The 18,966-nt window shown below is 41.8% G+C and overlaps 1 protein-coding gene across 1 annotated transcript in view; it reads right to left on the bottom strand.

The window, feature by feature from the left end:
• Positions 1-17,343, bottom strand: part of BUB1 (BUB1 mitotic checkpoint serine/threonine kinase) — a 30,968-nt gene extending 13,625 nt beyond the window's left edge. The window contains exons 1-12 of the mRNA XM_081904732.1: positions 17,192-17,343; positions 15,665-15,724; positions 14,651-14,795; positions 12,439-12,635; positions 11,207-11,250; positions 9,771-9,853; positions 9,332-9,384; positions 7,890-8,083; positions 7,146-7,303; positions 5,606-6,003; positions 5,066-5,118; positions 2,538-2,618 (exon numbers count right to left, since the gene is read on the bottom strand). Coding sequence (XP_081760858.1) covers positions 2,538-2,618; positions 5,066-5,118; positions 5,606-6,003; positions 7,146-7,303; positions 7,890-8,083; positions 9,332-9,384; positions 9,771-9,853; positions 11,207-11,250; positions 12,439-12,635; positions 14,651-14,795; positions 15,665-15,724; positions 17,192-17,328 — 1,603 coding nt within the window. The 5' untranslated portion in view covers positions 17,329-17,343. The remainder of the gene's footprint in view (positions 1-2,537; positions 2,619-5,065; positions 5,119-5,605; positions 6,004-7,145; positions 7,304-7,889; positions 8,084-9,331; positions 9,385-9,770; positions 9,854-11,206; positions 11,251-12,438; positions 12,636-14,650; positions 14,796-15,664; positions 15,725-17,191) is intronic.
• Between the last annotated feature and the right edge of the window lie 1,623 nt (positions 17,344-18,966).

The following is an 18,966-nucleotide window of genomic DNA, read 5'->3' on the forward strand; positions in this document are numbered from 1 at the left end:
AAATCAGGATGGCTTTAAAAATTTGCTCCTAGAATGTGAATGGGTTAAATTCTCCTCGAGAAAGGAGCCAAGTTCATCACGTTTTGGCAAGACAGAATTTGGATGTAATCTGATTACAGGAAACACACGTTATTAGACTTCATAGAAATATTTTACAGAATAAGAAACTTGGACAGGAATTTATTTCATTGAACAAAGTTAAAAAAAGAGGGGTGATTTTCTAGGTTAAAGAAAAATGGAACCTCAAGTTGATGTAAGGATGAGGAGAGGAGATACATTGCTGTTGAGATTACAGCACAAGGCGATAAATTTCTTTTATTGGGAATCTATGCACCAAATGATGGTAAAGTGGAATTTTAAAAAATTTGGACTCAAGACTTACAGACTATTTGGATTACAGATTGATTTTAATGGGTGACCTGAATGGGGTAGCCTCAACATTTATGGATGTCACAAGAACAAAAACTTCCAATTTTATTTTTTTTATATGATGGATAAATATGACTTGTCAGATATATGGAGGTTATGGAATCCTACAGAAAGAGATTATACTTTCCCCCCTCAAATTCAAGCCAAACATTTTTGAGAATCAACTATTTATGGATTTCTAGAGATCTGGTCCCTAGGGTCTGTAAAAGTCAAATTTGTCCTAAGACTTGTTCTGATTATAATGCAGTGTTTTTGGAAATGAAATTATGTCTGCAGGATTCCTTCAGATGGAGGATGAATGATGAGTTGTTGAGGAATGAACAGATGATTGGCAAGGTCCAAAATACTCTAAGAGATTATTTTGAATTAAATATGAATACAGAGGTAGAAACGAGTCATTTGGGATGCTTAGTAAAGCTGTACTGAGAGGTTTCCTCATACAATAGAATTCGATAAAGAAAAAGATACAGAATGAAAATAAAGAAACAATTCTGTCTCAAATAAAAGAAAAAGAGATGAATTTGAGAGCAATGCCAAAGAGCCAACAGATACAAAAAGAAATTAAAGCTTTGCAAATTCAATTTTCTCAAATCATAAATCAAGAAATAGAATGGAAAATAAAAACAATTAAACAGAGGAACTTTGAATCTACAAATAAGTGTGGGAAATTGTTGGCTTGGCAATTAAAAAAGAGACAGAAACAGAATACAGTTACAAATATTGCATCTGATGGGAAATCTGTTGAAAACCCTGCAGACATAAGGAAATGTTTTCAGAAATATTTTAAACAACTGTACAAAAAAGGTAAAGAAGACAAGGATAAAATTGAGCAATTTCTTAATACAAATGAATTGCAGAAAATTCCCACAGATAAAAGACTCCTATTCAATGGTTTGATTACTAGACAGGAAGTTGAGACAGCTATAAATCAGATGAAACTAGCAAAGCCCCAGGACCAGATGGGTTATCAGCCAAATATTACAAAACTCTGAAAGATTAGCTAATTCAACCATTGGCAGATGTGTGTAGTAAGATTTTAAGAGGGAAGAAAGCACCTGAAACCTGGAAAGATGCTCATATAACCCTGATACCGAAATTAGACCATGATAGATCGGATGTTAAAAATTACAGACCAATCTCATTACTTAATGTGGATTATAATTTTTTTGCAAATATTCTGGCTAATAGATTGAAGAAGGTCTTAACAGAGTATATTCATAAGGACCAGGTAGGATTTCTGCCTGGACGACACATGAAATATGATATTAGGAATTTGATATATTGGAAAGATTAGAAGCTAAAAGAAATTGTATAGCTTTATTAATGTTTATTGACGCGGAGGCCTTTGATAATATCTCTTGGCTTTTTATGGAAAGAAATTTAGAAAGAATTGAGGTTGGTCAAGAATTCTTAAATAGTATCAAGGCGATCTATTCTGAGCAGAAAGCTAAAATTATTGTTAACAATGTGGTATCAGAGGAAATTAGAATTGAGAAAGGAACCAGGCAAGGGTGTCCACTCTCCCCTCTGTTATTTATTTCGGTTCTGGAGGTTTTGCTAAATATGTTGAGGAAAGAAGAGGAGGCTAAGGGCATTGTAGTAGGATCCAAAATGTATTAATTAAATGCCTTTGCTCATTATTTGGTTTTAACTTTACAGGATCCAAAAACCAGTGCAATAAAAGCACTGGAGATGATTCAGGAGTTTGGGCAGGTGGCAGGATTCAAATTAAATAAGAGCAAAACAAAAGTTTTAGGGGGGGAAATGGACAATGATGAAAAGAGAATTTTTATAGAAAAGACAGGCCTGACCTTTTCGAAAAAAGTTAAGTACTTAGGGGTAAATTTAACGGCGAAGAACTTATATAAGGACAATTATGTAAAACTAGGGAATGAAATTAAAAGAGAATTAGAGAGATGGACAAATCTAAAACTCACACTTATGGGCTGAATATTGGTGATTGATATGAATGTACTGCTGAAAATGTTGTTCTTGTTTCAAACTCTACTAATTATTGATATTATTAAATGTTTTAAAGAATGGCAGAAGGAGTTGTCAAAGTTTATCTGGCAGGCGAAAAAACCTATAATTAAATATAAATTGCTTACTGAAGTGAGAGAAAGAGGGGGGTTTTCCCTGCCACATTTGAAGATATGTTTTGAAGCTGCGGCCTTCTGATGGATTAAAGACTACAATTAGACAATGAAGATATCCTGGATTCGGAGGGATTGGATAATAGTGGTTTCAAGAATCATATAATTAGGAAAACGCTATACAATGTTTGGAGTAGATATAAAGATCTTTTACTACGAAAAACACCCAAATGGATCTCTCCAATGGAAGCACAGGCCCCAAAAAAGTTAAATATGGAAAACAAAGGGTTGAGATACTCTGATTTATTGATAGAGGACCGAGAAGGCTGTAAATTAAAACCGTTTGAACAAATTAAAGACAAGGTGAATTGGCTTCAATACTATCAAATTAATGAATTATTCAAGATTGATAAGAGAAATGGTTTTGCAACAGAAAAAACCAAATTGGAGACGGAATTGTTAAGATACTAATGTTAAAAACATGTCTAAAAATGTATAATCTGTTGTTGGAGTGGCATACAAAGGATGAACAAGTTAAATTGGTTGTGATTGATTGGGCACAAAATGTAGGACATAATATAATGATGGAGGATTGGGAGAGGCTTAGGAAGAAAGGGGTAAAATTTACTGCACGTACGATGTTAAAGGAAAATATAATGAAAATGATGTATAGATGGTATTTAACTCCGTTTAAATTAGCTAATATTTATCACAGTTGTGATAATATATGTTGGAAATGTAAAGAAAAGGAAGGTACCTTTTATCACGTGTGGTGGACATGTTCCAAGGTGAGAGACTTCTGGGAAAAGATTTATAATGAATTTTTAAAAATGTTGAAATATACATTGATTTAAAAAAAAACAGAGGCCTTTCACCTTGGAATAATAGGTTCTGAACTGCCCAAGAAAGATGTAAAGTTATTTTTGTATGCCACAACTGCTGCTCAAATTTTAATAGCCAAGAAATGGAAAACACAAGAACTACCAACTGTGGAAGAATGGCAGATGAAAATGATGGAATATATGGAGTTGGCTGACCTTACTAGAAGAATCCGTGACCAAAAGAAGAGGAATACCAAGAAGAGTGGAAGGAATTTAAGGACTATTTGAATAAATACTGTGATATTAAAAATTAGAAATTACTTGAAGGTACCAAAATTGGCCTATGAAAAAATTCAGAGTTAATTAAATAAATAAGATTTAGAACTTTAAGGAAAGTTAAGAAATTTTATTTTAATTGGAATATTGTGTTTTTAAAAAATGATTATCAGAAAACTGCTACATTTTAATTACAAGGAAATTCAGATGGGAGGGCTCAGAGGAAGCCCAAAATATGTTTATGAGGTTGACATCTTTCCGCAGGGTCTGAAAGACAGAGCTGTTCCACAAGGCCTTTGGCCAGGGCACAGCCTGACTCCCGCCTTTGGCAATCTTCACAGAACTCTAGCTCAATGGTTGCCCATCAATTTGATTTGAAATTTATAATGAATGATTTTAGAATGTTGTACTATTTTATTGTTGTTAGCCGCCCTGAGCCCGGCTGGGGAGGGCGGGATATAAATAAAATTTATTAATTATTATTATTATTAGTCTAGATAATTAATTATTTTGTGTTGTTTAGGTGTTTAGGTATTTACTGGTACCTTGTTTTTACTCTCTTTTTTGTTTATATTTGTTAACTTGACTTTTTTTGTTGTTCCCCCCGTTTTTCTTTTGTTGTGATTGGTGTTATATCTGTAAGAAACTTAATAAAAATTATTATTTTTTAAAAAGTGTATTTTTGTGTGTGACATTTATATCTCACCCTTCCTCTAAAGTGCTCATGGCATCAAAAAATACTTCTCTCCCTGCCACCTCAGACTTCCCCCTCTCTTCCACTCCTATCTTTACAGCCACCCTGTGAAGCTGAGATAGAAGCGGAGCTACAATCATCACATGGATGAGGCAGAATCAGGCACACAACTGATGCTGCCATGCCAGCCACACCTTCCCACATCGGTGTGATGAGAGCTTATGTATTCACACGTTTGTAGGTGCTTCAGAACACCAGAGTCCCTGCCCAAGAGAGTCCTAGCTGCCTGCATACACTTAGCTGGCCCTTTCTCATGTTCTACTTAAGAATATACTGGCCAGGGTATGTGTTTGAGTGTATGGTGCCTGCATGAGATGCTGATGGGGCCGTGGGGTCCAGTTGCCCTTCCTCTACGCAATAATTACATACATGAAAATAGCTGATGTGACTGGTCCAGTGTCAACCCATTGTGCTTCATGGCTACATGGGGATTGGAACCTGCAACCTTCTGTCCTTAGTCCTACACCATACTGGGCTTTCCAGTGTTATGCAATGATTCATGAGCATGTTTGCTCTGTGGCCACGAAGCCCTTACAGTAGATGGAGTCTATCATGGAGCCTCAACACAGCTGAACTACAGGCCACTCACTGCCTGTAAGATAAAGTAGGAGACTTTTGAGTATAGCTCAACAGCCTGCTATGTTAGAGGGCTCACAGAGTATTACAAAGAGTGCAAGAGAGCAGATTATTACCATCTCTCATTTCTGCGGAGTGTTGCAGTTTCTGATGAGATGTGTCCAAGTGCCTGCACAGAAAAGCCAACGTGTTAAGTTCTCCAGTATCGGTTAAAGGCAACCTAATTCTTACAAGGTCAAAAACAGGTAGTGAAATATGAACAACATATTTGAGTGAGTGCTCAAAATGAGAGATGGGTGAAAGGAAGCGAATGGCTTTCTTTTAAAATTTATGACAGAGCCATCTGTTGAAAAGGAGCAGGGTGGTTTTAGGTCTGCCCCAAAATGCCATAGCAACAGGCATAGGCAAACTCGGCCCTCCAGATGTTTTGAGACTACAGTTCCCATCATCCCTGACCACTGGCCCTGTTAGCTAGGGATGATGGGAGTTGTAGTCCCAAAACATCTGGAGGGCCAAGTTTGCCTATGCCTGCCATAGCATGTCTTCACAAATAATCCCCCTCAAGGAAGGCACTCCAAGTTCCCCTCACCTAGTTGAAAGAAAAACTAGGGGGAAAACAATGGAGACAGGCATTAAGAGGCCTAGTTTTCACTTACTGCTCTGCATGATGGTAATCGTTGGAGAGGATAGCACGTTTCTGGGGCGGCTGATCATCAGAGCTGACTTGAAATCTGTGCAGACTATTCTCACAATCTTCAAGATCAAGTTTTGCTTTGGGTGCAGCCTTTCCGCTGGGTATGGTCGATGCAGAAACCAAGGCTGGTTGTTGCTGGAAATTCCTGACTGGTTGTGTAGCTGAAGCACCACCCACCGAAATCTCATCGGAAACTGATATTTGCTGCCGATTTCCTACCAGCTGCGAAGCCGAAGAACCTGATGCCAAACTCTGATGTTCTGTCCCCAAATTCAGAGACTTTTGTAGATATCCAGCTAGGGAAGGTACTGCCCACTCTGGCTGACCCTGAGCTGCACAGGTTTGTACGTACGGGTCACCCTTAAAAAGTGAAGAAAAACAACATTTAGGCAAGGAAAAACGTACACAATGTTTGAATGCATTTCTGACACTGCCCAGCAACCTATGGCATTTCAAGACAGAAGCGTTAGTATGAAAATTGTGCATATTTTAAAAAACTTAGAATGGGTTTAAAGCTTTAAGGAATTTTTAAATAATTTAAATATGTTTCTCATCATGCCCTGAGACTTAAGAGTAGAAATGTGTTTTAACACAGGAAGGACATACAAGTTTTGAAAGTTAGGCCATTCAAACAAAACTATTTTTTGCAGGACCAATAGGTATTGCTGTCCATCAGCCCCAGTCAGCATGGGAAATAGACACGGATGATGAGCGAGATTGGTTCCTCATTCCTATCTTATTAACTTGAAGTCAGATGTGGCCAATACAGTGCCTTCTAGATGCTGTTGTACTATAACTCCCAACACCCCTGTCCACTGGCTGTGGCTAATGGGAGCTATAGTCCAATAATCATCTGCAGGGTACCAGGTTAGCTTCCCCCACCAGCCCAACTGAAATAAAACCCACTGTCTAACCAAAGGAGCCAGGGCTACAGCACATTGCTTTGGCTTGGAGAAGGTCTCAGATACTATTTCCAACTCAAGCAGAGATTGTGGGAAGAACTTGGGAGAGCCGCTGCTCCCAATACTAGGCGAGACTGGCTAGTGGGCCAACTCCGTAAAGTAATATATTCACTAAATAACAAATACGCATAGCACTGACTTGGATTTTGGAAAGCTTATATAGGCTTGGAGTTGGAGAGCAACTACTGAAAATACCTTTAGGTTCACATTTTTGCAGTTTATCTAATCAATCAATGAAATGCTAGCCAAGCTCATTAATTCATGAGCTCTGTTTTAACAGCGTCTTGAGGATGCAGTTGCTTAGTTTTAACTGGTACAAATAGATATGGGGGGGGGATCTCACTAGAGCAGTTAATGAGGAGGGGGGCAGCTATGGGTCCTGGCGTGGAGTCTCTGCTGCTCCCCAAGGGTGAGAGAGGCGAGGAAGTCAGCACTTTCAAAGCATATTTTTCAACCAAGTGACATTTTGATGTTAATAACGCAGAGAATGAATATTTAAAAGAATGCCAATATAGTATACAGTATCACAAACATACATACCACTGTGGAGCTTTGAAGGGATTGCCAAGTAGATGGCTGTGCTACAGTTTTCTGGGATGTTGATGATGTCTGGGAGAGCTGATCTAGCCTCTGCTGTAGTTTCTGTAGCTCAAGGAGGTCATTTTCCTTCTTCTTCAAAAATTCTCTCTCATCATCCTCTGAATGTCAAATGCCATATTGCAGAAAGCAAAGCATCTATATGAATATTCTTTTAGTATGGAGGGAGGCAGTATCTCTCTCCCACTTTCTCTTTGGTTATTGTTAATAGCTATTATAAATAACTACTATTATAAATTGTTAATAGCTATTATAAAAGGAAACTTAGCAACTCTGAAAAAACAGGAAAAGATAGAGGCCAGGACAGAAGCCAGGATGACAGACAAGGTGTCAAAATACTTGTTAATTCTGAATATGTTAAGGTCTCCAAGGATATAGAATACATCTACACACAAAAACTGAATGAGTTACTTTGGATAAGTTGCCATATCTGAGAACTTTTAGGAAAATCAGGAAGGGACAGGAATTGTAATGGTTAGCTTCCCACTGCCACGGTGTTTTCAGCTATTACTAAGATCATAAATGTGAAAATTATGCCCCATTTATTTCAATGTGACACAAAGTGCAACTAGTTTAGCCTGGGTCCAGTCTAGTGTAGCTGCATGTTTTGTCTAATTTTAAAATGTCTTGCAACTCTGCCTTCAGGCTCTGGAGCAAGATTAGCTGGAAGTCTTAACTTGCAATTACCCCATTTTTTGTTCCTTTTCAGCTGCTCAGCCTTTTTAAAATGCGCATTCGCTCTGACTTCTTCAAAGCACAGTTCAGAACCTTCACAGATGAGAAGGTTCTTGTCGTACATGACCTTCTGCTCAAGGTTAGGATTGGATGGAGTTGGTAGGATTTCTGACCTGGAAATAGTGGTGACATATCTAGGCTGTTCCCTGTGGAGGAAAAGAAGTGACAAGTTTCTTTACAGCAACTATTGGCGCAGTCTCTGCCCAAGGGTACCCAAAACAGCACGCAACACTCAAAAAACAAGAGAGACCATTTAAACACAAACAAGCAACATCCTATTCTATCATGAAGCCAATAAATGGTAATACCAACAAGCAATCTGTGATTAACAGCGCCAGCCTCTAGACAACACCAATTCAAATGCCAAAAGAGTCTTTTGGGAAAGGAGACTTTCATAGGGTGCTCTTGGGTTTGTCTCTCCCCTTGTTCAGTCTAGCCTACTAGAAATGTGCATTCACTTTGGAGAAAGCCCAAATACCAAAGCAAGTCGCAGCATTCAGACCTACAAAGAAAACAAGCCTTCCCCAGTGCTGTCTAAAACAAAATAGGCTGGCCCTTCAATTCCAGAACTCCATAGAGTATTATAGCTGTGACAGGCCCAATATAGGTATTTTCAGAGATGTTATTTCCCACCCCAGCTCCATGTAAATGAATAGAGACAGTGCCGCCTTCATCGGCAAGACTGGACATAGGGGGGAAATGAAGGCTGAACCTTAGAAATAGCCGAGGGAGAAGTCCACTGCTCAGAGACGGCTCCTTTGCCTGAAAGGCCATCGCCTTGGCAGGGTGGACTTCCCCCACCCTCCTCCCCAGCTATTTTTTTGGGTTGCTGCCTTTACTTTCCCAACTAGTTAGTTACACATTCGTCAGCAACCTTCAGAGTAGTTCCTGCTCATGCTGTAGGAGCGAGCAGGGACTGCTCTGAAGACCCATAAGGAAGGGGGTCTGAAAGCGGCTCCAATGAAAACTTTCATTGAATGGAGATCTCCAATCATTTGAAAAACCAAAAGAGGCGGCACCATCCTAAGCAAAGAGGCCTTTGTGTTTAACGAAACACAAATCAGGTTAAAAAATGAATTGGGATTGGTTGTGATGATAAAGGGTAGTACCTTGTAACCCGCTCCCTTACCAAATGTTAGGGTAAAAATGAGGTAAAATGTCAATAAGAAGTTAGGGCAGGAACAAGGCAGATCTCCTTTGGAAATGTATTATACAATGAGTCTACCAATGAAAAAAATCAGCTTTACTGTTTCTAACTAGGGAAAGCTTAGCAGGGAAAGCAGAGTTTTCCCCTGGACTCAAGAGACAAGGCAAAGATGCACATTCAAATATACATGACCCAAGCCATTTAAGCATGAACCTTCAAGTTGCGAATGTAACTTACAGTTACTTACATTTTTTCTTGTTCCCTACAGATGATGGGCTGTTGTTCAGAATTCACTGGATTCTAGAAAATAGGAGAGGAAATTCAGTTTGAGGATTCTTTTAGCACAGGGCTGAAAAGACAAGGAACAGGGCAGCGGAAGAAGATACAAACTTAATAAATAACAATAATAAACAGAGGCCTCATGTGACCTTCCCAGAGCCAAGTAAGCAAGGCAGAGGGTTTAAAAACTTTCTGTGGCAGGAAAACCTAGATTGGAAAGAGTTTTTTTTTAAGCCCTCTGCTTTGCTTAACGGGCCCTGGGAAGGTCATGTGAGATTTAATGGGGCCTTCAGGAGATATTACAAGATCTCGGACAACCTCTTCCAACTGTTCCCCCCATTCTCCACTTATATTCCTGCCACCTGTTCAAAGCTGCAATCACGTAACGAGTTGCGGTTCTACTGTACCTGATTTTGATTAGCACAGACTGGGCCTTCTTTAGGAGCCATCTGATTTGACATTTGGGGATTAAGAGGCTGCAGAACGCCAACTACAGGAGGAAAAAATACCACGAGAGAAACCAAGAATGGATGCTGATCATTAAAGACAGTTCACATATAAAAGAAGGGATGGGGAACCTGTAGCCTTCCAGATGATCTCAAGCTCCAACTCCTACCAGCCCCAGCCAGCACAGCTAATTATCAGGGATGGTGAGAGCTATAGTCCAAGAACATCCAGATCCACAGGTTTCCCCATCCCTGATCTAAGACTACTTCCACAAGATGATGATGGGGAAATGACTGGCTTCTAGAACCTGGTCTGTTTCTCTACATTAAAAGTGTTCAGTGTAGAATGCACCAGAACAGCAATACCACTTCAAACAAGTAGAGATTTAGATTACAATCTTATCTCTTTCACTGGTTGAAGGCAAAAAACAGGCAAGAATAGAATGCATAAAATGAGCTTCTGTCATCTCTGTCTACAAAAGAAGTTCAACAATGCCATTGCACCATAGCAATGTAGAGCGAAGCAATGGGGACGTCCAGGGGAATCACGCGAAACTGAGCAATTGGAGGCTATTTTCTATCCTCCTGTGTCCCACTCCACACTATCTAGGAGGGCCACCCAACTTTCTGGAAAGAATTTTCAGGGTTCCCAGATGGTTGCAGGGGAGAGGAGGGAATGGAAAGCTACCCTTCCCTAAGTTAACCTAGCTTGGGATCCAAGCTATTGTATTTATGCAGAGCTCTTTTTCCTCATTCCTTTATTTTCTTTCCACTGGGCACACTCTCACTTAACCGGCACTTTTTCTCCAGTCCAAAACATGTGTCCTAGTCCAGTTCTGACCATTTTTGTCCACAAACATGATACCTCGGCAAGTGTGTGGAAGGACTACAGCTCAGTGTTACATCATCTGCTTTGCAGGTAGGAGATCCCAGAGTCAATACCCAGAATCACCAGTTAGTTATGGGACAGAACTCCATCTGAAATCCTGGAAAGCTGCTAACAGTCCGTGCAGACAATACTGAACTGGCTGAACCAGTGGCCTGGCTTAGCATAAGGGAGCTTTCTGTGTTCCTCTGCCCTTGAACATACACAGCAAACTCTCTTCGTTCACAGGACAAAAATCCAACTCTTTGTTTCAGAGGACAGCCACCCATCAGTTCCGCCCCAATACAGAACCAGTAGATTGTGAAGATTTTCCAGAGTCCTTGGAGACAATGCCACAATGTGCGGTGCCATCAGGCAGAGGCACAAAGGTTTTACATTAGCATCATTTCAGTTCCCTCTTTGAAGGGTGTGATCCTCAAGTTTATTTTCAGGAATTCTGACATTACTAAATTAAATTCTTAAAAAGCAAGTCATAAGATTATTACATTGAAAGTGTAGAAAGTAAACCTACCGTGATTTGAAATTTGATTCTGAGGTAAGCAACTCTGCAAAAATCTAGGTGGAAGAGAAGAGACCGTAACTAGCATTGGCGATGGAAGGTTAAGAAGTCAAATACTTCTGTATCAAATAAGATTTAATTTAAAAGCTCAAGTTGAAGTTTAAAGATCACAGCAAAGACAGCTTAAAAGGCCACACAACAGCAGTTTTCTAAAGTTGGTTACGATGAAATTATTCCCTAATCGCCTACATAGTCTCGTTATCACCAAGCACAACACATACCTCACGTGCCAATTAGAGTTTTAAAGCCTTTAACTCTTAAGCTTCGTTTTCAGCCTCACCACTGTCAAGAGATGCAGCTTTTATTTTATTTTTTAACAAAGAAGCGCATAAGGTCTTTGAATCTGTAATTCCAAGTTTTCCAGCTCACACTTAATCAGACAACACCTGAGGCTTGAAAAAATCTCAGCATATACCTATATACACTCTGTCACAAGAGACTAGGGGCCTGCGGGATTTGACATCTTTCCGCAGGGCCTGCAAGACAGAGCTGTTCCACCAGGCCTTTGGTTTGGACTCAGTTGACCCTTATGGTTTTGATCTATGGCCTACTTTTAAAATGAGGCTGCATGTTAAATTGTATTTTAACCTGTATTTTAAATTGGGTTTTTCTTCTTCCCTATTATGTTTTTATTGCAGTTTTACTGGCATTAGCCACCCTGAGCCCGGCTCTGGCCGGGGAGGGCGGGGTATAAATAAAAATTATTATTATTATTACTTTCCTCCGCAACAGGGGTGGGGAACTTCAGGCCCAGGGGGCCAAATGCAGCCTCAAAAGTCCTCTCTATTTGGGCCTCAGAACTATCCCCAGGCCCCACCCTTTCCCCCCAGCTCATAGCCGTCCTTTGCACCTTGAGTTTTGCCTGGTTGGAATGTGTACCCAAACTGTGATGCCCCTTGTTTTCTTGGATGGAGCATAGAGAGGGGTCTCTGAATGTGTGTCGAACCTAGTCTACAGAGCAGGTAAAAGTTACATTTGCTGCTCTACCCACTTTCCCTCTGACCCACCCATCAAAAGCCACCCACAGGAGCTGTGATAGGTGTGTCCTGGGAAGGGGGCTGGGGGCCAAACAAAAAGACCTGGAGGGGCACATTCTGCCCCAAACTAGAGGTTCTTCCCCTTGGACTCCACTGTCTTTACTTTACAAAATCAGTTTGTCAATCACAGGCCAAATATAGACATACCTGTACTGTTGATGCAGCTTCTCAATTGGTTCTGCTCCATTCTGAATACCCTTTTGAATAACAGCGCTTGCATGAGATATATTTCCTTGCAAGCCAAGCTTCTGAGCCCAAGCACAATACAGAAGGGATGATTTGCTACCAACCCCTTGGCTGCACAAATAGTCAAAAAAATTGCTCGGCTTATCAATGAAGTCGGCCTAGAGGAGATATAGACATATGCACATTAACATTCATTTAAAATAAAGTGAAGTCAGCTTAGTAACAATAATGTTCCATTATAAAAGCAAGGACAAGAAAACCAACACTACCATCGCTATTTGAAAACTATCTTTCTATGAGTGTGAAAACATCTTTCAAGACAAGCTACTCATCTGGGTAGCAACTAGTTCAATTTTGAATTGAGCATAAGTGACCGAAAGGCCACTCATTGATTCATGACCACATGAACCAAGAAGAGAGTAAAGGGCTCTTCAATCTCTTCTTGTCCATTCTACACCTCAGCTGCTCACTCCCTTGTACAAGCCAAGGAATAGGCATCAGTAGTTGAAGTACATGGTTTTCCCAGGAGTGATGTATGGAAGTGAGAGCTGGACCATAAAGAAGGCTGATCGCCGAAGAATTGATGCTTTTGAATTATGGTGCTGGAGGAGACTCCTGAGAGTCCCAAGGACTGCAAGAAGATCAAACCTATCCATTCTGAAGGAAATCAGCCCTGAGTGCTCACTGGAAGGACAGATCCTGAAGCTGAGGCTCCAGTACTTTGGCCACCTCATGAGAAGAGAAAACTCCCTGGAAAAGACCCTGATGTTGGGAAAGATGGAGGGCACAAGGAGAAGGGGACGACAGAGATGGTTGGACAGTGTTCTCGAAGCTACCAGCATGAGTTTGACCAAACTGCGGGAGGCAGTGGAAGACAGGAGGGCCTGGCGTGCTATGGTCCATGGGGTCACGAAGAGTCGGAGACAACTAAATGACTAAACAACAACAACAACAAGTTGAAGTACACAGTGGGAGAACACCAAGCCCTACAGACAAGGCCATCTCTATCACCTGGCCAAGTGGAAGAAGGTATCCAGTTCATTTCCTGGTATGCCTGGTTAAAAAGATCTCTGTCAGCAGGTGTGGAGAAAGATCCCTGTCAGAAAGTCTGGAGAGCTGCTGCCAGCAAAAGCAGACTACTTTGCAACCATATCACTATTTTTTTTAAATGGCATGAATGGACAATAATGAGATGGACCAATAGAAAAAGTAAATTGCCTTATACCAAGTCCATCTAGCTCAGCACTGGCTACCCTGACTGGCAGCGATTCTGCAGGGCTTCATAGAATCATTGAATTGTAAACTTGGAAGGGATCCTGAGGGTCATCTAGTCCAACCCCCTGCAATGCAGGAATCCCAGTTAGAGCATACATGACATAGGAGCCTGATGGGCAGGGTATAAATAATAAAATTTATTATTATGCAGGAATTCTTTCCAGTCTTACCTGGAGGTGCCAGGGACTGAATCTGGGACTTCTTGCATACAAATCAGATGCTCTGCTATTGAGCTCCGAACCTCCCCTGATGATGTGACTTCGTAAAAAGCAGCTTCACAGGGTAAAAGGAGAGTTTTGCTACATATTCAGAGCAGGCGTGCAGCAGAACGTGTGGTACAAGAGCTATCTGCTTGGGCTTGGTTATAGTAAAGGGCCAAGTGAAACTTTGATTGTGTCTTGGTTCACACAGAAGAAAACACTTGTGACACATCACAGGAGATTGGAGAGGATGAGGGGGTCAGGAGGTCTCCAGGTTGCCATCCAAAGAGGGATGGTGAATGTTCAGACCTAGAGACGTTGCTGGACTCAAATTTACATCAGCACCAGCCAGCATTGACAATGGTCAGGGCAATAGGAGTTGGAGTCCAGCATCATCTGGAAGGTGACAGGATACTCACCCCTGCACTAAAAGATACCCCCACACTCTGACATTCCTTTTAATTGCTAACTAACCAGATAAACAGGACTTTCACTGAATATCAATAAACATCAGGTTAAACATTACACAATCCAAAGGTACAATAATTCAGATTCTTTTAATGCAAACAAAATTATATGCCAACTTATAATTATATAATTTAAGGCTACTTACATCAATCCAAAACAACAACTTAAAAAAAATACTGTTCAGCATGTGCAAAGTTTTAATAAATTGTGCATCTATTCTGTATACGTACAAACGTCACACAGCAGTTGATGAATCTTGTGTCGTGCTGGTACCTCTTGTCACTTAAAAATATTTTCACAAGCCGCTCCAGCAAGTACAGCAGGTGCTTTTGTCTCCCTTCTACTCCTGATAGACCTTCAACCCACTGAAAATACCTAAAAAGAGGAACTGATCAATTGTATGTCTTACAGCAGCGTTTCCCAATCTTGGATCCCCAGATGTTGTCGAACTACAGCTCCTATCTGCCCCAGCCAGCATGGCCAATTACCAGGGATAATGGAAAAGGTAGCTGAAAAACAGCTGGACACCCAAGGATGGGAAAGGCTGCCTTACAGTATAGTTAGAATCCCTACTAAATATGTGGCCAGACACTATGAAGACATTTCACCAAAAGGAGCTGTTAACATGGATGCTGCCAGGATCTCTATAGCAAAACAGTGGAAAGCATTTTTTAAAAATCTGACTGCATCCTTATGATATAAAAACCTTTGGGATTTAGTTATTGCAGAAAAGTAACACAAGCTACAGGTCTCTAAGGGGCAAGAATATCTTGATCATTTCTAATCATTGTGGAGGGTTTTTATTTCATATGGTTTACTTTCAGATGTACAGGCATCTCTCTGATCTCCATTTAGAGAAATGTGGTAGTCATGATTTTAGATCTGGTGTTATTATTTAGCTTTAGTTGGAGTAATTGGTCTTTTTTGTTAGTACAGTCATACCTCAGGCTGAAGTAGCTTCAGGATAAGTATTTTTGGGTTGCGCACTGCAGCGACCCGGAAGTAACAGAGTGTGTTACTTCCGGGTTTCGCCGCTTGCACATGCACTCAAAATGACATCATGCGCAGAAGCGGCAAATCGCAATCAGCACAGACGTGGGTTGCATTCACTACTGGATGCAAACGGGGCTCCGGAACGGATCCTGTTCGCATCCAGAGGTACCACTGTACTTTTTTGTTTGTGGTTATAAAATAACTTGAATAAATCTAGAAAAGATAAGAGGGCAGCCAGAGGAAAGACTAACCTATACCAAGGATCAAGTGGGTCATCACCGCTGTAGTTCTGTATGAGAGTTTCAAACATTCTGTGAAACAAAGCAGACAGCATCATATCAGTATTTAACACAATATGGCAGTTTAGCAGCATTTGAATGGGTCCGGCACTGTATCCCATAGTGCTTTCACAGACCCCTTCAAAGATACAGGTGCCTGATCTCTTCCCCCTTCCCCTGACCACAGACTAGGGCTAAATTGGTGGCTCCAAACTGTCAAGGTAAGGGAGGGCCACCAGTATCCACCAACCTAAACAGAACCTGAAAAACCTGAAACTGGCTCTGAATGAAAGTGAAAACATGAGCAGCAGCCACATTAATTAAAGTTTGGTGCTTAGGCACAATATACCCAACCTTTTCACTTGGCACTGAAGCTCTAGAATGTCATCTTTATGCTGTGAACCATCCTGAGATATTTGGATGAAGGGTACTATACAAATATTAATAATAATAATAATAATCTGTAGCTAGGCCTGTATGGAACTGTCACTATGTGCCTCCTGGAACCTACTAGGGGATTCCTTTCTTTAATTGAAGGGGTGGGCTAAATCAATCACCTGTTGCTTGACAACTCTTACCATTAAAGTATTTTATCACACTCTTTGACCCATGACATTTAGGACTGCCACTAGATGCGGGTGGCGCTGTGGTCTAAACCTAGCAGTGGGGACATTGGTTTCTGGGTGGGAACTGATCATGGTGTGGATTTGCCAAGTGTGCTTTCCTCTTAGCACATTTCTCCCTTGTGTCCTGAGTTCGAGTGTCTTCAAAGCCCATGACACCTTTGGTAAAGGCTGTTCTCAAACTGGAGCACTCACAGGCCAGTGTTTCCCAGTTGTCAGTGTTAAGAACTCCGAGTTGTCGGGTTAAGAACTTAATTTGTTCTGGAAGTCTGTTCTTAACCTGAAACTGTTCTTAACCTGAAGCACCACTTTAGCTAATGGGGCCTCCTGCTGCTGCCGCACCGCCGGAGCACGATTTCTGTTCTCATCCCGAAGCAAAGTTCTTAACCCGAGGTAATATTTCTGAAGCGTCAGGTTACAGACTCCACTAACCCAGAAATAGTACCTGGGGTTAAGAACTTTGCTTCAGGATGAGAACAGAAATCATGCTCTGGCGGCGCCGCCGCAGCAGCAGGAGGCCCCATTAGCTAAAGTGGTGCTTCAGGTTAAGAAGAGTTTCAGGTTAAGAACAGACCCCCAGAACGAATAAAGTACTTAACCCGAGGTACCACTGTACTACATTTTTTTAAGATTTGCCTTGAGACAGTCTTTAAACCTCTTTTGTTGACCGCCAGCAATACGCTTTCCATTTTTAAACTCAGAGTACGCACAGGCAGCGCGGAGCCTCACTGCCACGACCTCTGTGCACGTGCAGAGTGCAATTTACCCCGCCACCTCCCCCACACCCTCCCACATCCTTTCAGATTTCAGGCCCGCGATGAAACCCTGGGAAGGGAACGAGCCTCGCCTCCCTCCCTCCTCAGCTGCGACTACTCACTGTGCGCGCGCGGAAAGCTCTGCGGCTGCCCCGGTAGCCGGCGAAGCCATGGAAGCTGCCGCGTCCACCATAACTGGGAAGAAACATTTAAAAATATTCAAACCGTCCCGCGCAGCCGCACAAAGCGTTCTAGCCATTTCGGGATTGGCCGGAATGAGAGCCAATCAGAACGAAGGGAGGCGGAGAGACCCTCGATGGAGAGAGGACGTAGTAACGCGACTGATACAGAAGAGGCAAAGAGGGTGGGGGGATCCAGATAAGTATCATCCACGACCCTCGCTTCCGGTTCACATTCGAAGCCCGCCGTATGCGGGGCAGAAAGATAATACGAGGAGGGGCGGAGCTTCGCGTTTTTGGTGTCCGGTGCCCACGACTTTTGCATCAGCTACTTGCCCTGCTCGCTCAATTGGGAACCGGAAGTATAGGTGCAGTTTTTTATTATTATTAATTTCATTTTTATATTTATTTATATTATTGCTGATATTTACAACAACAATAAATTATCTGTATAAGGTAAAGGTAAAGGGACCCCTGACCATTAGGTCCAGTGGTGACCGACTCTGGGGCTGTGGCGCTCATCTCGCTTTATTGGCCAAGGGAGCCAGCGTACAGCTTCCGAGTCATGTGGCCAGCATGACTTCTGGCAAACAAGAGCAGCGCACGGAAACGCCGTTTACCTTCCTGCTGGAGCGGTACCTATTTATCTACTTGCACTTTGATGTGCTTTCGAACTGCTAGGTTGGCAGGAGCAGGGACCGAGCAACGGGAGCTCACCCCGTCGCAGGGATTTGAACTGCCGACCTTCTGATCGCCAAGTCCTAGGCTCTGTGCTTTAACCCACAGCGCCACCCGTGTCCCAGTTATTTGTATACCACCCTATTAAATGCTAAGGTAGCCTTATTCACCTTCGTAGCTTCCTATCACAGTAGCAGGAAATAAAAGTTGGCCAAATAAGTCTGCAATCCTATCGCCACTTCCCTGGAATTCAACAGGCCTCATGAAATATACTCGGAGTCGAGTGTGGATTTCATGCTCTTTATTCAGCTCATAGTGGTGAGGAGGAATGAAAGTTCCCCCAAAGTATCTTCTTTATATACATTATTTACACAATGGGCTGCATGTGATTGGCTAATTCCGGGATTCACCTGTAGGCCAATCAGGTTGTGGATTCACTTCCATCTGGAGCTGGATTGGGTGGCTTCTGCGGACCAATCATACTGCTGCATTGTTCCAGGACCATTCAGACTGCTGCATTTTGGATCCTATTGTTCTAGGACCAATCAGACTGCTGCATTTTGGATCCTATTCAACTTGGTACATAACACCTCACTTACTTTATTTTATATGCATACTGTATCTCTATCTCCCCTTTTCCTCCAGGCAGCTCAAAAGTGGCTTGGCATGGTTCTCTCCTTTCTCATTTAATCCCCCACAACAACCCTGTGAGGAAGGTTACCATGAACCGACAAGGGGGCTAATTTGAACCTTGCTCTCCCAGGTCTTAGTCCATGGCTCTTACCATTACACCACACTGGCTCTGAGCAGACTTGGCAAGGATTGCGCTACTAGTTATATTGGCACCCACAGCAGAAATTACCACAAATCACCTATCTCTGAAAGTAAAGGTACACGTTTTTAATAAACTAAAAACCCCAACCATTTACAGGACGACCAAGATCAGCTGCCTCACACTGTTTAATGGTCAGGCCTACCTTGGAAACTTGGGAAATAAGGCTGCAGTCCTTATGAAGGCAGCGGGAGAAGACAGGCAAGTA

The sequence above is a fragment of the Podarcis melisellensis genome (genome assembly GCF_964234715.1).
Source record: "Podarcis melisellensis genome assembly, chromosome: 3".
NCBI lineage: Eukaryota > Metazoa > Chordata > Lepidosauria > Squamata > Lacertidae > Podarcis > Podarcis melisellensis.